At 49.6% G+C, this 16,009-nt stretch overlaps 1 protein-coding gene across 2 annotated transcripts in view; it reads right to left on the bottom strand.

The window, feature by feature from the left end:
* LOC102452244 (uncharacterized) overlaps nucleotides 1–16,009 on the bottom strand; it is a 56,528-nt gene that overhangs the window by 19,950 nt on the left and 20,569 nt on the right. For both annotated transcript variants that reach the window (XM_075899812.1, XM_075899811.1), the window contains exons 11-22: nucleotides 15,537–15,686; nucleotides 14,819–15,030; nucleotides 13,280–13,365; nucleotides 12,518–12,648; nucleotides 10,958–11,104; nucleotides 8,866–9,056; nucleotides 8,249–8,331; nucleotides 7,518–7,654; nucleotides 6,541–6,665; nucleotides 5,722–5,875; nucleotides 4,561–4,779; nucleotides 2,627–2,797 (exon numbers count right to left, since the gene is read on the bottom strand). In XM_075899812.1, coding sequence (XP_075755927.1) covers nucleotides 2,627–2,797; nucleotides 4,561–4,779; nucleotides 5,722–5,875; nucleotides 6,541–6,665; nucleotides 7,518–7,654; nucleotides 8,249–8,331; nucleotides 8,866–9,056; nucleotides 10,958–11,104; nucleotides 12,518–12,648; nucleotides 13,280–13,365; nucleotides 14,819–15,030; nucleotides 15,537–15,686 — 1,806 coding nt within the window. The remainder of the gene's footprint in view (nucleotides 1–2,626; nucleotides 2,798–4,560; nucleotides 4,780–5,721; nucleotides 5,876–6,540; nucleotides 6,666–7,517; nucleotides 7,655–8,248; nucleotides 8,332–8,865; nucleotides 9,057–10,957; nucleotides 11,105–12,517; nucleotides 12,649–13,279; nucleotides 13,366–14,818; nucleotides 15,031–15,536; nucleotides 15,687–16,009) is intronic.

Raw genomic sequence — 16,009 nt, 5'->3', positions numbered from 1 at the left:
CTTGGGATCCTGTTCCAGATCTTAGATATTCTTATATTTAGAAAGTGTTTTCTAATTTCTAACCTAAATAATTCTTCTTGCAGATTAAGCCTATTAGAACATAAGAATGACTGTACTGGGTCAGATCAAAGGTCCATTTAGCCCAGTAGCCTGTCTACCGACAGTGCCCAACACCAGGTACCCCAGAGGGGATAGACCGAAGACAATGATCAAGTGATTAGTCTCCTGCCATCTATCTCCAGCCTGTGACAAACAGAGGCCAGGGACACCATTTCTATCCCCTGGCTAATAGCCTTTTATGGACCTAACCTCCATGAAATTATCTAGCTTCTCTTTAAACTCTTTTATAGTCCTAGCCTTCACAGCCTCCTCTGGCAAGGAGTTCCACAGGTTGACTACACGCTGTGTAAAGAAGAACTTTCTTTTATTCGTTTTAAACCTGCTGCCCATTAATTTCATTTGGTGTCCCCTAGTTCTTCTATTACTTCTTCTCCTACCTCCAATGGACATGGAGAGCAACTGATCACAGTCCTTTTTATAACAGCCCTTAACATATTTGAAGACTATTAGATTCCCCCACAGTCTTCTTTCCCTAGGATTAAACATGCCCCGTGTTTTAGTCTTTCCCCTGAGGTTGGGTTTTCTAAACCTTTCACCACTCAGGCTTCTCTCCAAAGGGTCCACATCTTTCCTAAAGGTGGCCCCCAGAACCGGACACAGTTCTCCAGATGACACTTCACCAGTGCTGAGGAGAGTGGCACAATTTCTCCCGTTAATATTCCCCAGAATGAGGCTAGCCTCTCCCACATATTCGATTTGCAATCTACTACCACCCCCCAGAACCTCTGCGGCAGCTCTGCCATCTAGCCCATTATTCCCCATTTTGTTCTTGGGCATTTGCTTTTTCCTTCCTACGCTCACTACTCTGCACTTCATCTTGTTGAGTTTTGACCAACTCTACAATTTGTCAAGGTCATTTTAAATCCTAATCCTGTCACCCACGATGCTCACAACCCCTCCCACCTTGGCATCGCCCATAAACTTTGAAGACTCACAGAATCATAGAACACTAGAATTGGAAGGAACCACGAGAGACCATCAAGTCCACATCCCTGCCCTCGTGGCAGGACCAAGCACCCTCATGGCAGATCATCCCTGATTGATAGATGTCTATCTAACCTGCTCTTAGATATCTCCAGTGATGGAGATTCCACAACCTCCCTAGGCAACTTATTCCAGTGTTTCACCCCCCGACAGGTAGGAAGTTTTTCTTAATGTCCAACCTAAGCTTGTGCTGCAATTTAAGCCCATTGCTTCTTGTCCTATCAGAAGTTAAGGAGAATGACTTTTCCTTTCTCTTCCTTGTAACACTCTTTTAGACACCTGAAAGTTCTTATCATGTCCCCTCTCAGTCTTCTCTTTTCCAAACTAAACAAACCCAATCCTTTCAGTCTTCCCTCATAAGTCATGTCTTCTAGACTTTGAATCATTTTTTGTTGCTCTTCTCTGGACCCTCTCCCATTTCTCCACATCTTTCCTGAAATGCGGTGCCCAGAACTGGACACAAGACTCCAGGGCTACATCTACATTGAGCTCTCTTGTGCAAGAACATATGCAAATGAGGCACGGCATACTTAATGAGCTGCCATTTTTGCGCAAGTCTACACTGCTCCTTCTTGCGCAAAAACTCCTGCTTATTTTAAGGCAGAATACAGGCAGTCCCCGGGTTACGTACAAGATCGGGACTGTAGGTTTGTTCTTAAGTTGAATTTGTATGTAAGTCGGAACTGGTACATATTGTAGGGGACACTCTAGCCAAACATTTCTCCAGAGCTCAGTCTTATTCTCCCACACCTCACTTCCCTCAGTCCTTTATTCTCAAGCTGAGGTGTCTGCTGAGAAAAGCTGCTCCGTGTCTCCCTGGTCTGCTGGGGAGGGGCGCTAGCTTCGCGTCTCCCTGGTCTGCTGGGGAGGGGCGCTAGCTTTGCCTCTCCCTAGTCTGCTGGGGGGAAGCAGCTAGTGCGGGGTTGCCTCACCCCGTTTGTAAGTAGGGATCTGATGTAAGTCGGATCCATGTAACCCGGGGACTGCCTGTAGCTCTTGCACAAGAGGGGGTTTTTGTGCAAGAAGGAGCAATCTACACCTTCTTGTGCAAAAGCCCCTTGCGCAAAATGGAGGCTCATTAAGTATGCAAATGAGGCATGGCGGTATTCATCGCTGCTCCTCATTTGCATATATCCTTGCACAAGAGAGCGCAATGTAGATGTAGCCTAGTTGAGATCTAATCAGCACAAGAGTACAGCAGAAGAACTCCTTCCCGTGTCTTGCTCACAACAACTCCCAAATTTATTAGCATGCTCTTCACTCTGCCCACGCGTCACTCCATTTTCCAAATCATTAGTGAAAATAGTGAATAGCTCCAGGACTGAAGCCTGCAGGACCCTGCTGGAAAAGTCCTCCCTGTTTGACAGTGAATCATCTCTAACTTCTCTTTGAGCAGCATTGTGCACCCACCTGAGAGTAATTTCATCTAGATCACATTTCCATTGTGAGACTGGCCTGGGGACCCTCAACCTGCCCTCCGGCTGTCAGAGGCACAGAAGGCCGGTTCCCTCATCTTGCTCACCTTGTCCACAAAAGCTCTCTTTAAATAGCCAGGAGCCTTCCTGATGGCTCTTTGGAAGATGGGATTCTTAGCCAACTTCAGGGCAGTAGCTGCCGTGATGTTCCTGAAGACGTCACTGGAGAGTCCTGGCACCAGTGTTCCGAGTCTCTGAAATGCCTCTTCTGTATCAAACTGTGAAGGGAGAAAAAACCCCACAGCAAACCCGATTAGAACGCTACGGTGCAGCGTTTAGTGGCCACTTCCCCACCCCAACACCGCTGCCTAGCCCCACAGGAATTTCCTTTTCAGCTAAAAGCCAAGCCAACGGGGAAGGCACCAGTTCCACTAAGCAGTGTGCAGAGGAAGGTAAAATCAAACGCTTAACGACAAACGGGGGAAGAACTGGCTAGATGGCAGACAGGCTGAAAAGATTCCGGGGATGATGGAGGGTTGCAAGTCTGCTATATATACGTCTGTCTGTCCGTTTGTTCCAGAACTCCTCCTAAACGGGAAGCGCTAGGACCACCCGGTGTGGTGGGAAGTTTCCTCTGATCAGAACCTAAAGCCAGGTCAGGGTTTGGCTGTGCCAGGACAATGGGATGTGCCTGGAATGGGATTTTGGCTCAGAAAACTGTATAGAGAAGACACAGACACCCCAGGACTGCCCCAGCCCGGACCGCCTACCCCTTTACGGCAGAGCGGGGGGCTGAAGCTCCCCACACCCCCATTCGTAAGGGAACATTGCTGGCTGCTCCCCTTCATCAGGGAGTGAGGAGCAAGCGCACAGTTTGCTGCATTCCTCACTTTGGATGGGGTACAGGGGCCCCGGCCGGGGACATGCACCCCTCCCCCACTGTGCCTGCTGGAGCTGCAGCAGCCATGGAGAGGTGCTTCTCACCTGGCCCCAAGCTGCTGCAGTGAGAGAGGGCTGGGGTTGTCCTCTCTCCCCTGGGCAGCCTGCACCCCGAATCCCTCCTCCCCAGCCCCACCCCAGAGCAATGATTTAAATCAGGGGTGGGGAACCTAAGGCCCAGAGGCCGGATGCAGCCCCCGGCTTGCCTGGATCGGCCCCTGAGGCTCAGGACTCCTCCCCAGCATCGTGGTGACCCTGCTGGTGTTTCTGCCCCCCACCTCCCTGCGGTCCCCCCCCCCCCCCAGTTGGGTTGGAGCACCAGAGCCAGCTCTCTGCTGCAGGGGTGTAGCCCTGAGCCTTGCAGGCCAGAGTCAGGCAAGCCAGGGCCAGATTCGACCAGGGGCTCTGCCTGGCAGGGGGAGGAAGGAACTCCGAGTGCTGCTGCTCCCCCTCCTCCCGGCTGCTGCAGCAAAGTGCTGCCTGGAGTCTTTCCCCCTGCCACTCTGATTGGCTGTAATTGCGGCCAACAGGAGCAGCAGGGGGTGGTGCCTGGGAGCAGCAGGGGACATGGAGCCATGTGTGTCCCTGAGGAACTGTGCCAGGTAAAGCACCCCCACATCTCCCACCCCAGCCTGCTCCTGCACCCTAACTCCCACCCAGCCCTCCCCACCCTGCTTCGGCACCCTCCCTCCCTCCCAGACCCCCACCCTCAGCCTGCTTCCCAGCAGCCCCCTCACACACACTGATCCCCTCATTTTTGGCCCTACCCCAGAGCTTGGGGGGGACCCACAAAATCTACTACACTGTAGGTTCCGGTGTGCAAGGGGAACGTGGGGAGTGTCTTTCAGCTTCTCAGGTGGGGGCCATGTCATGTGTGAGAGTTTGGGGTTTTTTGTTTTTATTTATTGATTTGCTTCTCTTTTTTTGCAGCCCCCAACTGATTTTTCTGTGGGTCAGCAGCCCCTGACCCCCGAAAATGATTTAAGTGAAGCATGGACATTTTCATTTCATTTTCTAAAAATGGAGTTAAAGACCCTGATTCAAAATAACATCACCCCAGGTGGGCTTTTCTGACCCACCCAGGGAGAGGACCAATCCCTACCATGAAATTACTGCGGATTAACTTGCTCATCAGCCCTTGCGATTGTCCCCTATCCCAGCCGTCAACGCATCCGAGCGACTGCAAGGCCAGCGGATCTGAGATAATCTGTGGTCTCAGTTCTAAAATGTGCCCGGAGGTCAGCCCCACGGCTTGCTGTCCCAAAGCAGCCAGGGTCCTCGCGTCAAAGGTAGTGACCTGGGCCACCAGCATTGTAGCAAGCTGGAAAGCAAGCGAGATGAAAATCGTAAGAGCAAGAGGCCGATCGCTAATAACACCGGCCACCTGGAAAATGCCGCGGAACATTCACCTGGGACAAAATTCTGCTCAGGAATGTTGTTTTCTGACAATGGTGTGGAGATTGTGTTTGTGACCTTCATTCAGACTCTGACCTTGGACCTCCCTGGTCCAGCACCCTCGGGCCTGAGAGGTCCCGAACCGGGGCGTTTGCTGGACCAGGGGATGTCAGTCTCCTCTCTGGGTTGTGGGGGTCCCTGGAGTCTGGGCTCCCTGTCCTGCTGCCATGCCAGGTCTTGGGGGGGTCAGTCTCCTTGAGCTGGGACTCTCCAGTCTACACCAGCCCCACTTCTGCCAGGATTCCCAGCCGGGGTCATGGATAGCCCCCAGTTGCTGCTGGCCCCGCTGCCACTGGGGATCCTGGCCAGGGCCGGGGATTCCTACCAGCCAGCACCGGCCCCGTTGCCACTGCACCAGAGTTCCCTGCTAGGGAAGATTCCTCCTGGCTGCCACCGGAGCTTCCTAGCTTGGGGCTCCCGGGGGCTGGACTCTCCAATCACCGCAGAACCAGCCCCTGCTGACCCACCTAGGGCTCCCCAGCTGGCTCAAACTCACCTCTGGGGTGCTCTAGTCCAGCAACATCTGTGATCCTGCTGGACCACAGATCATGCCAGACCAGAGAGTTTAGGATTTGAGAGGTTCAACCTGCATCTCCATCAAGGGATCAAACCAAACCCACAGGCATGCCTGGCGCAAAAGCCACATTTTCCTGACATTGTGGGCTGCCGGGATTTGAACTGTCAGAGAAAGGTCTGAACTTCAAGCTCCAATTCAACACTTCCCAGAGTCCGATCCCCGACCTCTGGAGTCACGCGCCGATGGGCAGCTAAGTAACAGTCTTTAATGACTAGAGCGCTGGGTATTTACCTGGCGGTCAGTGGCGGAGGAGTCTTGGAGTTCGGACGTGTTTGAGGGACCACAGTGGAGGTTTATCCGAGCAATGATGCTCAGTGAAACATTGGCGCTGAGCAGTCGTATGGCAGTCGAATGTCTGGCGAAGCAGAGGAGCTGGTCGGGAAGGCTTTGAGTGATGTGAAATGAGAAGCGTGTTACGAGGGTGGATGAGACAGAGAGAAAATTTCCCATTGGCAATTATTTACACTGCCGGTCAATACTTCTCATTTGAAACTCTTTTTCCCATTAAAAACTGACTTTTAAAAAAAACAGAACCTTTTCATATAGAATCTGGTTGGTGGGGGAATAAATTTTTCAACTTATTCCAATTTTTCAACTAAAAAACCCCATTTCAATCTTTTTTTAGTTTTAAGGTTTCATTTTCGTTTGTTCATTTTTTGTTTCTCCTCTTCGCCTTTTTTTACCTCCCTCCTTCCTTTTTTTTTTCAGGGGGATAAAAAAAGGCAAGCAACAAAATGAAAAACATGAAAAGTGAAAAAAACTGTTTTAAAAAAACCCAGAATTTTTTTGTAAATATTCACCAACATTTTTTAAAAAATGCATTTTGCATTTTTCATGAAATTTACCAATTTTCATCCCACTTTCATATGTATATAAAGCAGGATGAAAATTGATAAATTTATATATATATAAACGAGACTGTGTGTGAATTTAAATAAATAGCTGCCCTTCTACAAACGTTTGCAAAGTACACAGAAGCAAACAGGCCATCCTAATTCCTTTCCTGCAAATGTGCTTTGTTTTTTGCCATAATACATATTTCTTACTCACTTGACAAGACTGAAGTTTGAATTCTTGGCAAACAGCGCTGTGGCATAGAGCTCCGCGAGGTCCTTCTGGATGTGTGTGTCGTTGATGAGTCTCAGATTGTCGGGGTGTATGACTAGATCCTGGAGCTAGGAAAGGACAAACGGATTGCGTCAGTCCACGCTCAGCTTGATTTCCAGAGATGCAGAATATTTGCTGCCTCTGTAGACTTCAACACGGCTTGACAGCGCTCAGCAACTCTGAGATGAAGCCAGTAGCTTTTTGAATGCCCACCAGTCTAAACGCAGTAGTTCTGAGCAGCGGCCATGCTGAGGTATGCTACCCAGAATGCTTCATAGGAAGCTGGTGTATCCACTTGGAGAGGGAGAAGTAAGGAATGGTGGATTTTTAGCAGCAAAGATCTTTGCCTTTTGCACCCAGGATCCTGAATAGCTAAATCTCACATTCGCACAGCGCCAGAGATGGATTCAGGACAGATACAGTCTCACTAAGGTGTTTTCATGGCAAATAGGACAGAGGTCCCATGTGTGCAAGTCTGGCTAGGATGCTGAGTTTATTTTCCAGGCCCGCTATGCTCTGTGGATGTGCCTGTCCTTGACCCATTTCATCCTCCACGCCCCAGGGAATTTGTATCCCGGAAGGATCTGTCTCCCTGCTCCTTACCTACTAAATCAGAGAATTTACCCCTCAACTCTCATAGACTTACTCCTATGGGGCAGTGCATTCTGCCCCTGCTCACAGGTTCTGCTGTTGTCTGGTGCCCAGTTGGGGATGGCAGAAGGAGCTTGGTAGCTACCTTGACCATGCCACCTAAGGGACCTTGTGAGCCTCTTCTTAAAGGAACCTCTCCCACATGCACTGAATTCAATGGGAGTTTTGCTCGTAACTGCCGTGGCAGCCGGATCCGGGCCCCGAATCTCACGCTGTGGTTATTTCCAGGCTGGCTTGGCATGGCAGGCAGGTATCACGCTGATACTTACAAGGGTCACGTTGTGGTTGAGGAAGGATCTGACATCGGCGGCACTGCTGTGGCGGAGGGAACGCCCCAGGTAAGCAGCGAGCCAGTTTGCGGCGCGCGGGTCGCTGGCGTTGTAACATCTCGGCCTGGCACTCGTAGCTGTATAACGATGGACGGTTTAATCACACACCAGGCAACGTAGATAGTGAGGAAGTTCTATAGCAAGGGCTGCCCCCTGGTGATTTAAAAAGGCCTGGGGTTCTGGATCACTGTTACCATGGCAACAGAAGTAGCTGGCGCCCCGGGCCTTTTACATCTCCTCTAGAGCCTTACGGTCCAGGTGATGCTGAAGGCTGGGTGGGGCAGGCAGGGATGCCATTTGGGGCGCTGAGGGCTGCCTGCCTCTAGCCACGCCCCTTCCATCCGGGGCCCCATCTCGCCCAAGGATCCTGGAGCCAAGGCCCCCTCCCCACATTGGCCAGGGCCCAGTGAAGTCTGTTGCCAGCCCCATCTATCTCTCTAGATATCTGTGCTGTCTTGACGGTTGGAAGCTAAAATTTCTTGCAGCTCTTTATTGAGATGTCAGATTGCAAACTCATACTCAGCCCAGACCTGACCTCTGAACTTTACGCGCAACCAGATCCAGGTCGAGTTCAGACATTATCCTCTCAATGTTCTTCTCGTGCCATTGGGCGCCATATTGTCAGAAGAGAACACAGACCCTCTGCTCCTAGGCCGGACGTTGCGACTCACCTGTGAGATAGGCTTTGGTGAAATCGTAGATGTCTTGCTGGCTGACATTGAAAGCTGTAATGTTACTGCTCAGTTTGCCCACACTGCATGGAGAAACAGAAAGAACGGTTAGACAGCAAAAGCAAATGCATGCTAGACAGGGGGACAGGATTAGCTATGCAGCTAAGCAACAAGATGGCTTCCTCATATAGACAAGGAAGCTGGTAGTGGCAACAAAGATGGGACAAGGAAAATTTAAGAAATATTCTGTGACACTGAATATTTTGTAACAATGAATAGTCCTCAGGCACCTTAGAGTCTCACAAAAATATATATATTATCATGAGCTTTCGTGGGCAAAACCCACTTCCTCAGATGAGCTGGAGAGGAATAACAGAAACCCAGAATTTATATCAGAAAAAGAAGGAGGGGGAAGTGTGTGTGGGGGGAAAGTATCTGTCAATTGTAGGACCAGTGCTAATTAGGCTAATTAAGTGGGGGTGGAAGTGTCCCATAGTTCCCATGACTATTTTGTGTTCCAGACACATAAATGTCAAGAAACTTGCTCTGATAAGGATCAGAATTGCCTGTGAAGTAAAGACTAGCCCCGCGGAAGGCATGGCGTCGGAATGGCTTACATCTGGCGGAAGGCTGTGCAGCTGGCGTTCAGAGTACCGCTGAAGTTCAGTAGGCTGCCTTGGATTAAACTGAAGTATGGCGACAGACGTGGCCCGAGCCACGTGCTCACCACGGTCTCATTGTCGCTCCTCAACACCACAGGCCACACGCCAGTCAGAATGGCCGCCCTGGTGCCACTGGGGAGGATGTTCTAGAGGGAAGGCAACAGAAAATGGCAGGTTCTCCAGCTAACATACACCAGTTCCAGAGATTTCTGCTGAAGAAAGGGTGAAGTTCCACCTTCCACCCAAACCCACAGAGCAAGTCTCACAAGGCTTTAAAGAAGGCCTTGTTTAGCCTGTTTCATTAAAATCAAGGGTTGTACTGATGTACATTTCATACCCGCATCACCCTCTTTTTGGAGACTCTGGCTTGTTCTGGCAGTGGGGGGCGAGGAAGGAAGATAGAATGTACTAATATGTATTTCCTGTTTCTAATTTCTGGGTTCTACTGCACTTTACTGTCGATCTAGGTTCGTGTAGTGACACCCATCACTGTGCTATCTGAGCACCTGAGAGCAAATGGCCTATTGAAACCAGTTAATGCTTTTGGATAAGAGATTTAGGCCTCAATCCTGCCATTGGAGCACAGGGATGAAAAAGTTTAACTGGTTAACGGGTTAACCAATAGGTATGAGGTTATCTATTCCTGTTAACGGTTAAACTCCCGTGGGGCAGGCGGCACCAGGAGCCCATGAGGCCAGCAGCCCACAAGACCAGTGGCACCAGCAGCCACTGGGTTAAGCAGTCCACGAGGCTGGTGTCACTGGCAACCCACAGGGTCATTTAACCGTGTAACCAATGGAATTTTAATCAGTTACACAGTTACTATTTTTAACCCTTTTTATATCTCTACCTGCAGATGAGCACTATTGCTCTAACTTCCTTGGGAAAGTGTCTCTATTGTCTAAGACTACTCTAAAAGGAAAGGTCGAATCAAGATGCACAACTTCAGCTATGTTAATTACGTAGCTGGAGTCGACGTACTTCATTTTGAGTTTCCCTGCTCCCATCAGCTTCCCTCACGCTTTGCAGAAGCAGGTTACTGGACATCAATGGGAGAGCCCTCTGAGTTTGATTTAGCAGGTCTTAACTAGATCCGCTAAATCAAATTCCAAAAGATCAATCTTGGTAGCGTTGATCTTCCATTTAGTGAAGACATGGCCTAACTGGCCTTGCTGCAGTAAATAATTTTGGAATCAATAGGTGAACGTATGGTTGAGTAGCTATGTCTCAGAAGAAAGTGTTTCTCTGACAGTGATACTTTTAATTACACTAAAAGTGGAAGGAAAGTCCAGTGGTTAGGGCATTAGCTCAGGACATGGGAGGCTTTAGTGGGTTCAACCCCCTGATCTGCCACAGATTGCCTTGGGCATGTCACTTAGCCTCCTCCATGCCTCAGTTTCCCATCAGCAAAATGGGAATAATACTCCCCCACCTCACAAGGGCTTTCTGAGGATACAGATTGTAAAGTCCTTTGAGAACCACCGATGACAAGTGCTGTACAAGAGCTCGGTATATACATTTGCACAGCCCAGGTTACTAATGTACCTAAATTATAAAGCAGATTAGGATCTGATCCTGCAAGCCCTTGCTTCATGACCTTGAAGAAGGCTCATAGTCCCTGGGGTGGGATCTTTCAATATCAATTTTCTGAGTGTTTGTAATACATCTATTTTTGTTCTACTCTCTGCTAGAATATTCATATTGCACCTTGAAAGATATTAATAGAACTCTTGGTCCCATAGTCATTCTTAGCTGTTATGTAATTTGTTCTCCCTCTTTTTTGTTTTGTTCCATCCTACATTATATAACCCAGCAAAATGCTGTCAACTTCCAGGAACACTCTGCAATTTCTAATAGACCCCCACAGCGAAAATTTTCCTGATTTTTGGTGACGTGCAATGTCGGGACACATTTGGAACTCTCTGAATTCTATTTCTTTGGACAACTCTTAATTCAGCTCTCTGGTGGCACGTTTCCGTGCAAACCCCTTTACAATCTGGATGTTCATTTGGACCTTTGGAAAGTGAGAAGCAAACCTCTGACCTACCACAATGCTCTTCATGTTAAATGAATCAAGGAAGGCCCCTTTCTTGTTATAGTTCTTCAGAAGAATGGTCAGGAAGTTGTCGTCATTGAGAAAGTCAGAGCCGGATAACAAATCAGCCAGTGCAGCTGGGGCCACTGTATTCACAATCTGGGATGAAGAAAGAAGGGTTAGGATGGAGAAGGCCGACGGTCACAGCTCTTGGACAAAAGGAACTGTTGGCTCTGAATGTTGTATTGGTGCTGGGCTCACAGGAGCGTAAAGTCAGTTAGAAACTTTCACAAGAGTTCATTTGCACTTAGAATCCTAGAACACTAGGACTGGAAGGGACCTCGAGAGGTCATCGAGTCCAGCCCCCTGCCCTCATGGCAGGACCAAACCCCATCTAGATCATCCCTGATAGATATTTATCTAACCTGCTCTTAAATATCTCCCATGATGGAGATTCCACAACCTTTCTACGCAACTTATTCTACCGCTGAACTACCCTAACAGGAAGTTTTTCCTAATGTCCAACCTAAACCTCCTTTGCTGCAATTTAGGCCCATTGCTTCTTGTCCTATTGTCAGAGATCAAGGAGAACAATTTTTCTCCTTCCTTCTCATAACAGTCTTTCAGGTATTTGAAAGCGGCTATCATGTCTCCTCTCAGTCTTCCCTTTCTTAACTAAACAAGCCCAATTCTTTCAGTCTTCCCTCAAAGGACGTTTTCTAGACCTTTAATCATTTTTGTTGCTCTTCTCAGGACCCTCTCCAATTTGTCTACCTCTTTCTTGAAATGTGGTGCCCAGAACTGGATACAACACTCCAGCTGAGACCTAATCAGTGCAAAGTAGAGCGGAAGAATGACTTCTCGTGTCTTGCTCACAACACTCCTGTTAATGCAGCCCAGAATGAGTTTTGCTTTTTTTGCAACAGTGTCACACTGTTGACTCGTATTTAGCTTGTGGTCCACTATGACCCCTAGATCCCTTTCTGCAGTTCTCCTTCCTATGCAGTCGCTTCCCATTCTGTATGTGTGACACGGATTGTTCCTTCCTAAGTGGAGCACTTTGCATTTGTCCTCATTAAACTTCATCCTATTTACCTCAGCCCGTTTCTCCAGTTTGTCCAGATCATTTTGAATTAGGACTCTATCCTCCAAAGCACTTGCAGCCCCTCCCAGCTTGGTATCAACTGCAAACTTGACAAGCGTACTCTCTAGGCCAATATCTAAATCCTTGATGAAGATATTGAACAGAACCAGTCCCAAATCTGACCCTGTCATTATGCAATGATGAAAAGAGAAGTGGAATGGGAGAGTTGGCTCATATGCTACTTTGATTGGTCCCTGGTAAATACAAAAGAGAGAGAAAGAGATGCAGCTAGCGCTTGGACTAGTAACTGAAAGACACTCTGAAAGGGAACTAAATCAGAAGGGCAGAACACCACTCTCCTGCATTCGGCATTTGGAGCCCGCGATCTGAATACGTGGGCAAATTCACTGCATTGTGTAGGTGGGTGATGTGCCCAAAAGGGGATGTCAGCAAGATCGCACACACATTTCATCACTAAACTCCAGTACCTTTTGGAGTCTGGATGCCGGAATGATCGAGGCGAGATCTCTCAGATTCAGAAAAGCAGCAAAGCCCTGCAATGTCTCGCTTAAATAGACGGCAAAGCTGGCATTCGTGACGTAGCACCGCAGGGAGGAGCCTGAAACAGCCAGAGGGGAAAGGACAATGGCTTCGCATTAACGCTCGGGAGCGGGGCTCAGAGGAGTGGAACAAGCCAGTTTACAACAGCGGTCGTGTAAAAAACCCATTCTGCACATGGACACTGTACGTGCTGTGGCAGGGTCAGGCCAGAGGGACTGAGGGGGGGAAAGGCAGTTCAAAAAGGGGGAAAGACCTGTAAATAGAAGCAGAGGGCTGCAGGACAATTAGATGCAGTTGGGAGGGACCTGGCTCAGGCAGACTGGGGCCAGCTGACTCCCCTTCTGGCAGGCTGAAGGCCTTTAAAAAGCCTCAGCAGTTGGACATTGGGAAGGGAGAGTGAGAAGACAGGAGGGAGGTGAAGGAGAGACAGAGGACGAAAGGTTAGAGAGCGATTCATACCAGCATTAGAACAGAAACAGCCGGGAGAGGGAATCCCAGGAGAAGCGACCGGGCTCTCTACCACAGAGATCCGCTGCAAACCCCAACCTCTGGGGTGGGGAGCAAGAGGCTGGCCCCCGAGGTGGCCTAGGTAGGAGGGGCCCTTGCCACAGGGCACAAATGAAAGGTCCATGTTTCGTCAAAGCTCCGGAAACATTTAGTGAATCCTTTGCGGGCACCATGCGTCGTACCTGCTGTCACACGCAGTATCCGGCGGTAAATGCTCTGTCGCGTGGTGTTGCTGAAGTCGGGGATGGCCTCATTAAGCACGGTTACTCTGGAACACAGCAGATACATCACCTCACTCATTCCCGTTCAGCAGCTTGGCAACCCCTTCCTGGCCCTCTAAGGCCTAATCAAACTCCTGTTGAAGTTCCCATCCCGAGTCCAAACTGACCTCGGCGGGATTTGGCTGGGACCCGGGGCAAACTCATCTCAAGTACAGTGAATGTTTGGGACGTTTTTCACCCTCCTCTCCAGCTGGGTTTTGACTCAAGCACAAAGCCCAGGAACGTGGCTAAGCAATTCCACCAGGAGCCAGCAGGGACGGCTTAAGGCTAAACATTGCTTGGATGGACCCAAAATACAGCTCTGCCAATCTGCTTGTAAATTTCATGGGAGATGAAGATAAAAAATTGGGAGACTCCTTGGAAACAGGGAACCCTCCCCCTGCTCAGATGTTCTGGAATGAGGAGAGGGCAAAGAGGTTGGATGGAGCATCAAAAGATGCACATTGCTACAGAGCTAAAGTCTGGACTAGCCAGGGACTCCCAATTTTTCAATTTCATCACCCAAGAAATACACAAGCAGATCGGCAGAGCTATATTTTTGGTCCATCCAAGCAATGGTTAGCCTTAATCCGTCCCAGTGTGTCCCAATAAAGATATCATCAGAGGATGTAACACGACATACTGGTAAGATCAAGGGAATAAGTACCAGAGCATTTGGGTTTGATGCTAAGCATCTATTTCTCCATTGGAAAAGTGCCTGCTCATGTAAAGGATTAATATTAGAGGTGGTCAAAAAATTTCTGCCCAAACTGGTTTTGGACAGAAAATTGGCTTTTTGAGGAACCATCCAAGGGTGGGAAAACTCAGGCCTGAGGGCTGGATGCGGCTTCCGGCTTTTGCCTGCTTCCAGCCCCTGAGGTTCAGGGTCCCACAGCTCCAGCCTTCCCCCTCCCTCCCCCCCAGGCCCTACCACAGGGCTGGAGCACACAAAATCTGCCAGGTTTGCCCCCCCCTAGGCTCTGGGGTGCGAGGGGAATGTGGGGAGTGTTTTTCTCCTTCTTAGTTGGAGGACATGTGAGTGAGTCTTTGTTTGGTTCTTTTTCTTGCTTCTCACTTTGTGTGGCCCCCGATTGATTTTTCTGTGGGTCAATGGCCCCCCCAAGCTAAAAAAGCTTCCCCACCCCTGAGGGATACCTGTGATGTATCACACGGGTTCACCAAAAGGTGCGTCATGGGAGATGTAATCCAACCTGGCAGCCTGGCGTATAGAAGACAACGAGAGTATGAGGCACCTGAACTACAACTCCCATGGGGCACTGCAGCAGCATTGCCGAACCACATTATGGCAGGGCTTGGCTGACATCTTGTGGGCTGAGGTGTTTTGTTGAAAGAGCAAAACTTCCCATGGGGAGGGAAAACAACATTTTCCAACCAGCTGTAATTGATGCAGATAATTATCATAGGCCTGGCTCAGACTAAAGGCAAGGAAAGAGCTCCTACACGGCATTGATGACGGAGCAGTTTCTAGATTCCAGGCCATCAAACACGAGAGGGATGTGGGTGCTGTTCAGTCCCGAGATCAGGCCTGCGAGGCGAGGCCCCATCCACCGTAGGAATTCAGCATCATCTGCCCGCTGGAATATTGGCTGGGCTGCAGCGAGGACGTGCTGTAGCAGGGTGGCTCTGACGCCCCCCTCCAGACTCACGTTGGCCTGAAGCAAAGGGAACGAGAAATAGGGAGCTGTGCTGGCTGACACCAGTGCCCGATCTGGCCTGAGCGGTCTTGGATTCAAACCGCCAGGGAGGGAGCCGGTTATCTCATTCCAATGGGTCTCTAGACTCACGAGGCGCTGGGTGCCCCTTTGACTCGTTTCCGCTCCCATCTTTGCACCCTCCCGTAGACTCCCAATGGACACACCACGTTGAAAATAAAAGCCCAGCTCTCCCTGTCCCAAATTCCTCCCACTGCTGCGTCCCGCCCGGGGACTCTCTCTCCCCAAATCCCTACGTTCCTTATGGAGCAGTAGGGGATGTGTCACCCCTGGACAGAGATGAGAAACAGATACCGTCGTGCTGAACCTCCGCATCCAGAGAGCACCCCAATATTTCTGAAGAGGCGGAGCCTATCCAGGCTATGAATAGTCCCGTGGGTTTTTGCACAAAATGTCACGGTCTTCAGTGTCAATCCCTCCGCACTGGACTCTGGAAGGACTCTTACCCGCCTGAACTGTCGGTCCAGTTCATCGATGTACTCGGTGACTGTTGAGGTGGTCACAAAACGCATCAGTTTTTGAACATCTTCTGGGGACTGCAAGGTGGCTGACAACTGCGCACGCTGCTTCACGGTCAAACGACTGAGCATCTCGAGCTAAGAAAGAGGCAGAGGGAAAAGGGCAGGAGGGAGAGGGATGATACATCTGCTTTAGGTAGGAAGGATGCACAGGGCAGCCATTTTAGTGACTTAAGGAAAAGCACACATTGCTCTGGTTTTTAGAAACCCTCCTACTACAGGTGAAGGGTGGGGTTGGGTGGATGTTCCAGAGAGCGGTTGATATCACAGCAGGCCTCCAGGATGCAGTCTTGTGTTTGTCCACACAACAGGTACTACGTGGACAGCAACATCCCCCTTGCTCACTGATGATGTGTTTCACCCACTGGCCACGGGAACCACTTCTAGAGCAGTGTTCCCTC

The sequence above is a fragment of the Pelodiscus sinensis genome, chromosome 16 (genome assembly GCF_049634645.1).
Source record: "Pelodiscus sinensis isolate JC-2024 chromosome 16, ASM4963464v1, whole genome shotgun sequence".
Taxonomy (NCBI): Eukaryota; Metazoa; Chordata; order Testudines; family Trionychidae; genus Pelodiscus; species Pelodiscus sinensis.
The sequence above is the reverse complement of the archived record's forward strand: the minus strand, read 5'-3'. Positions and strand labels throughout refer to the sequence as shown.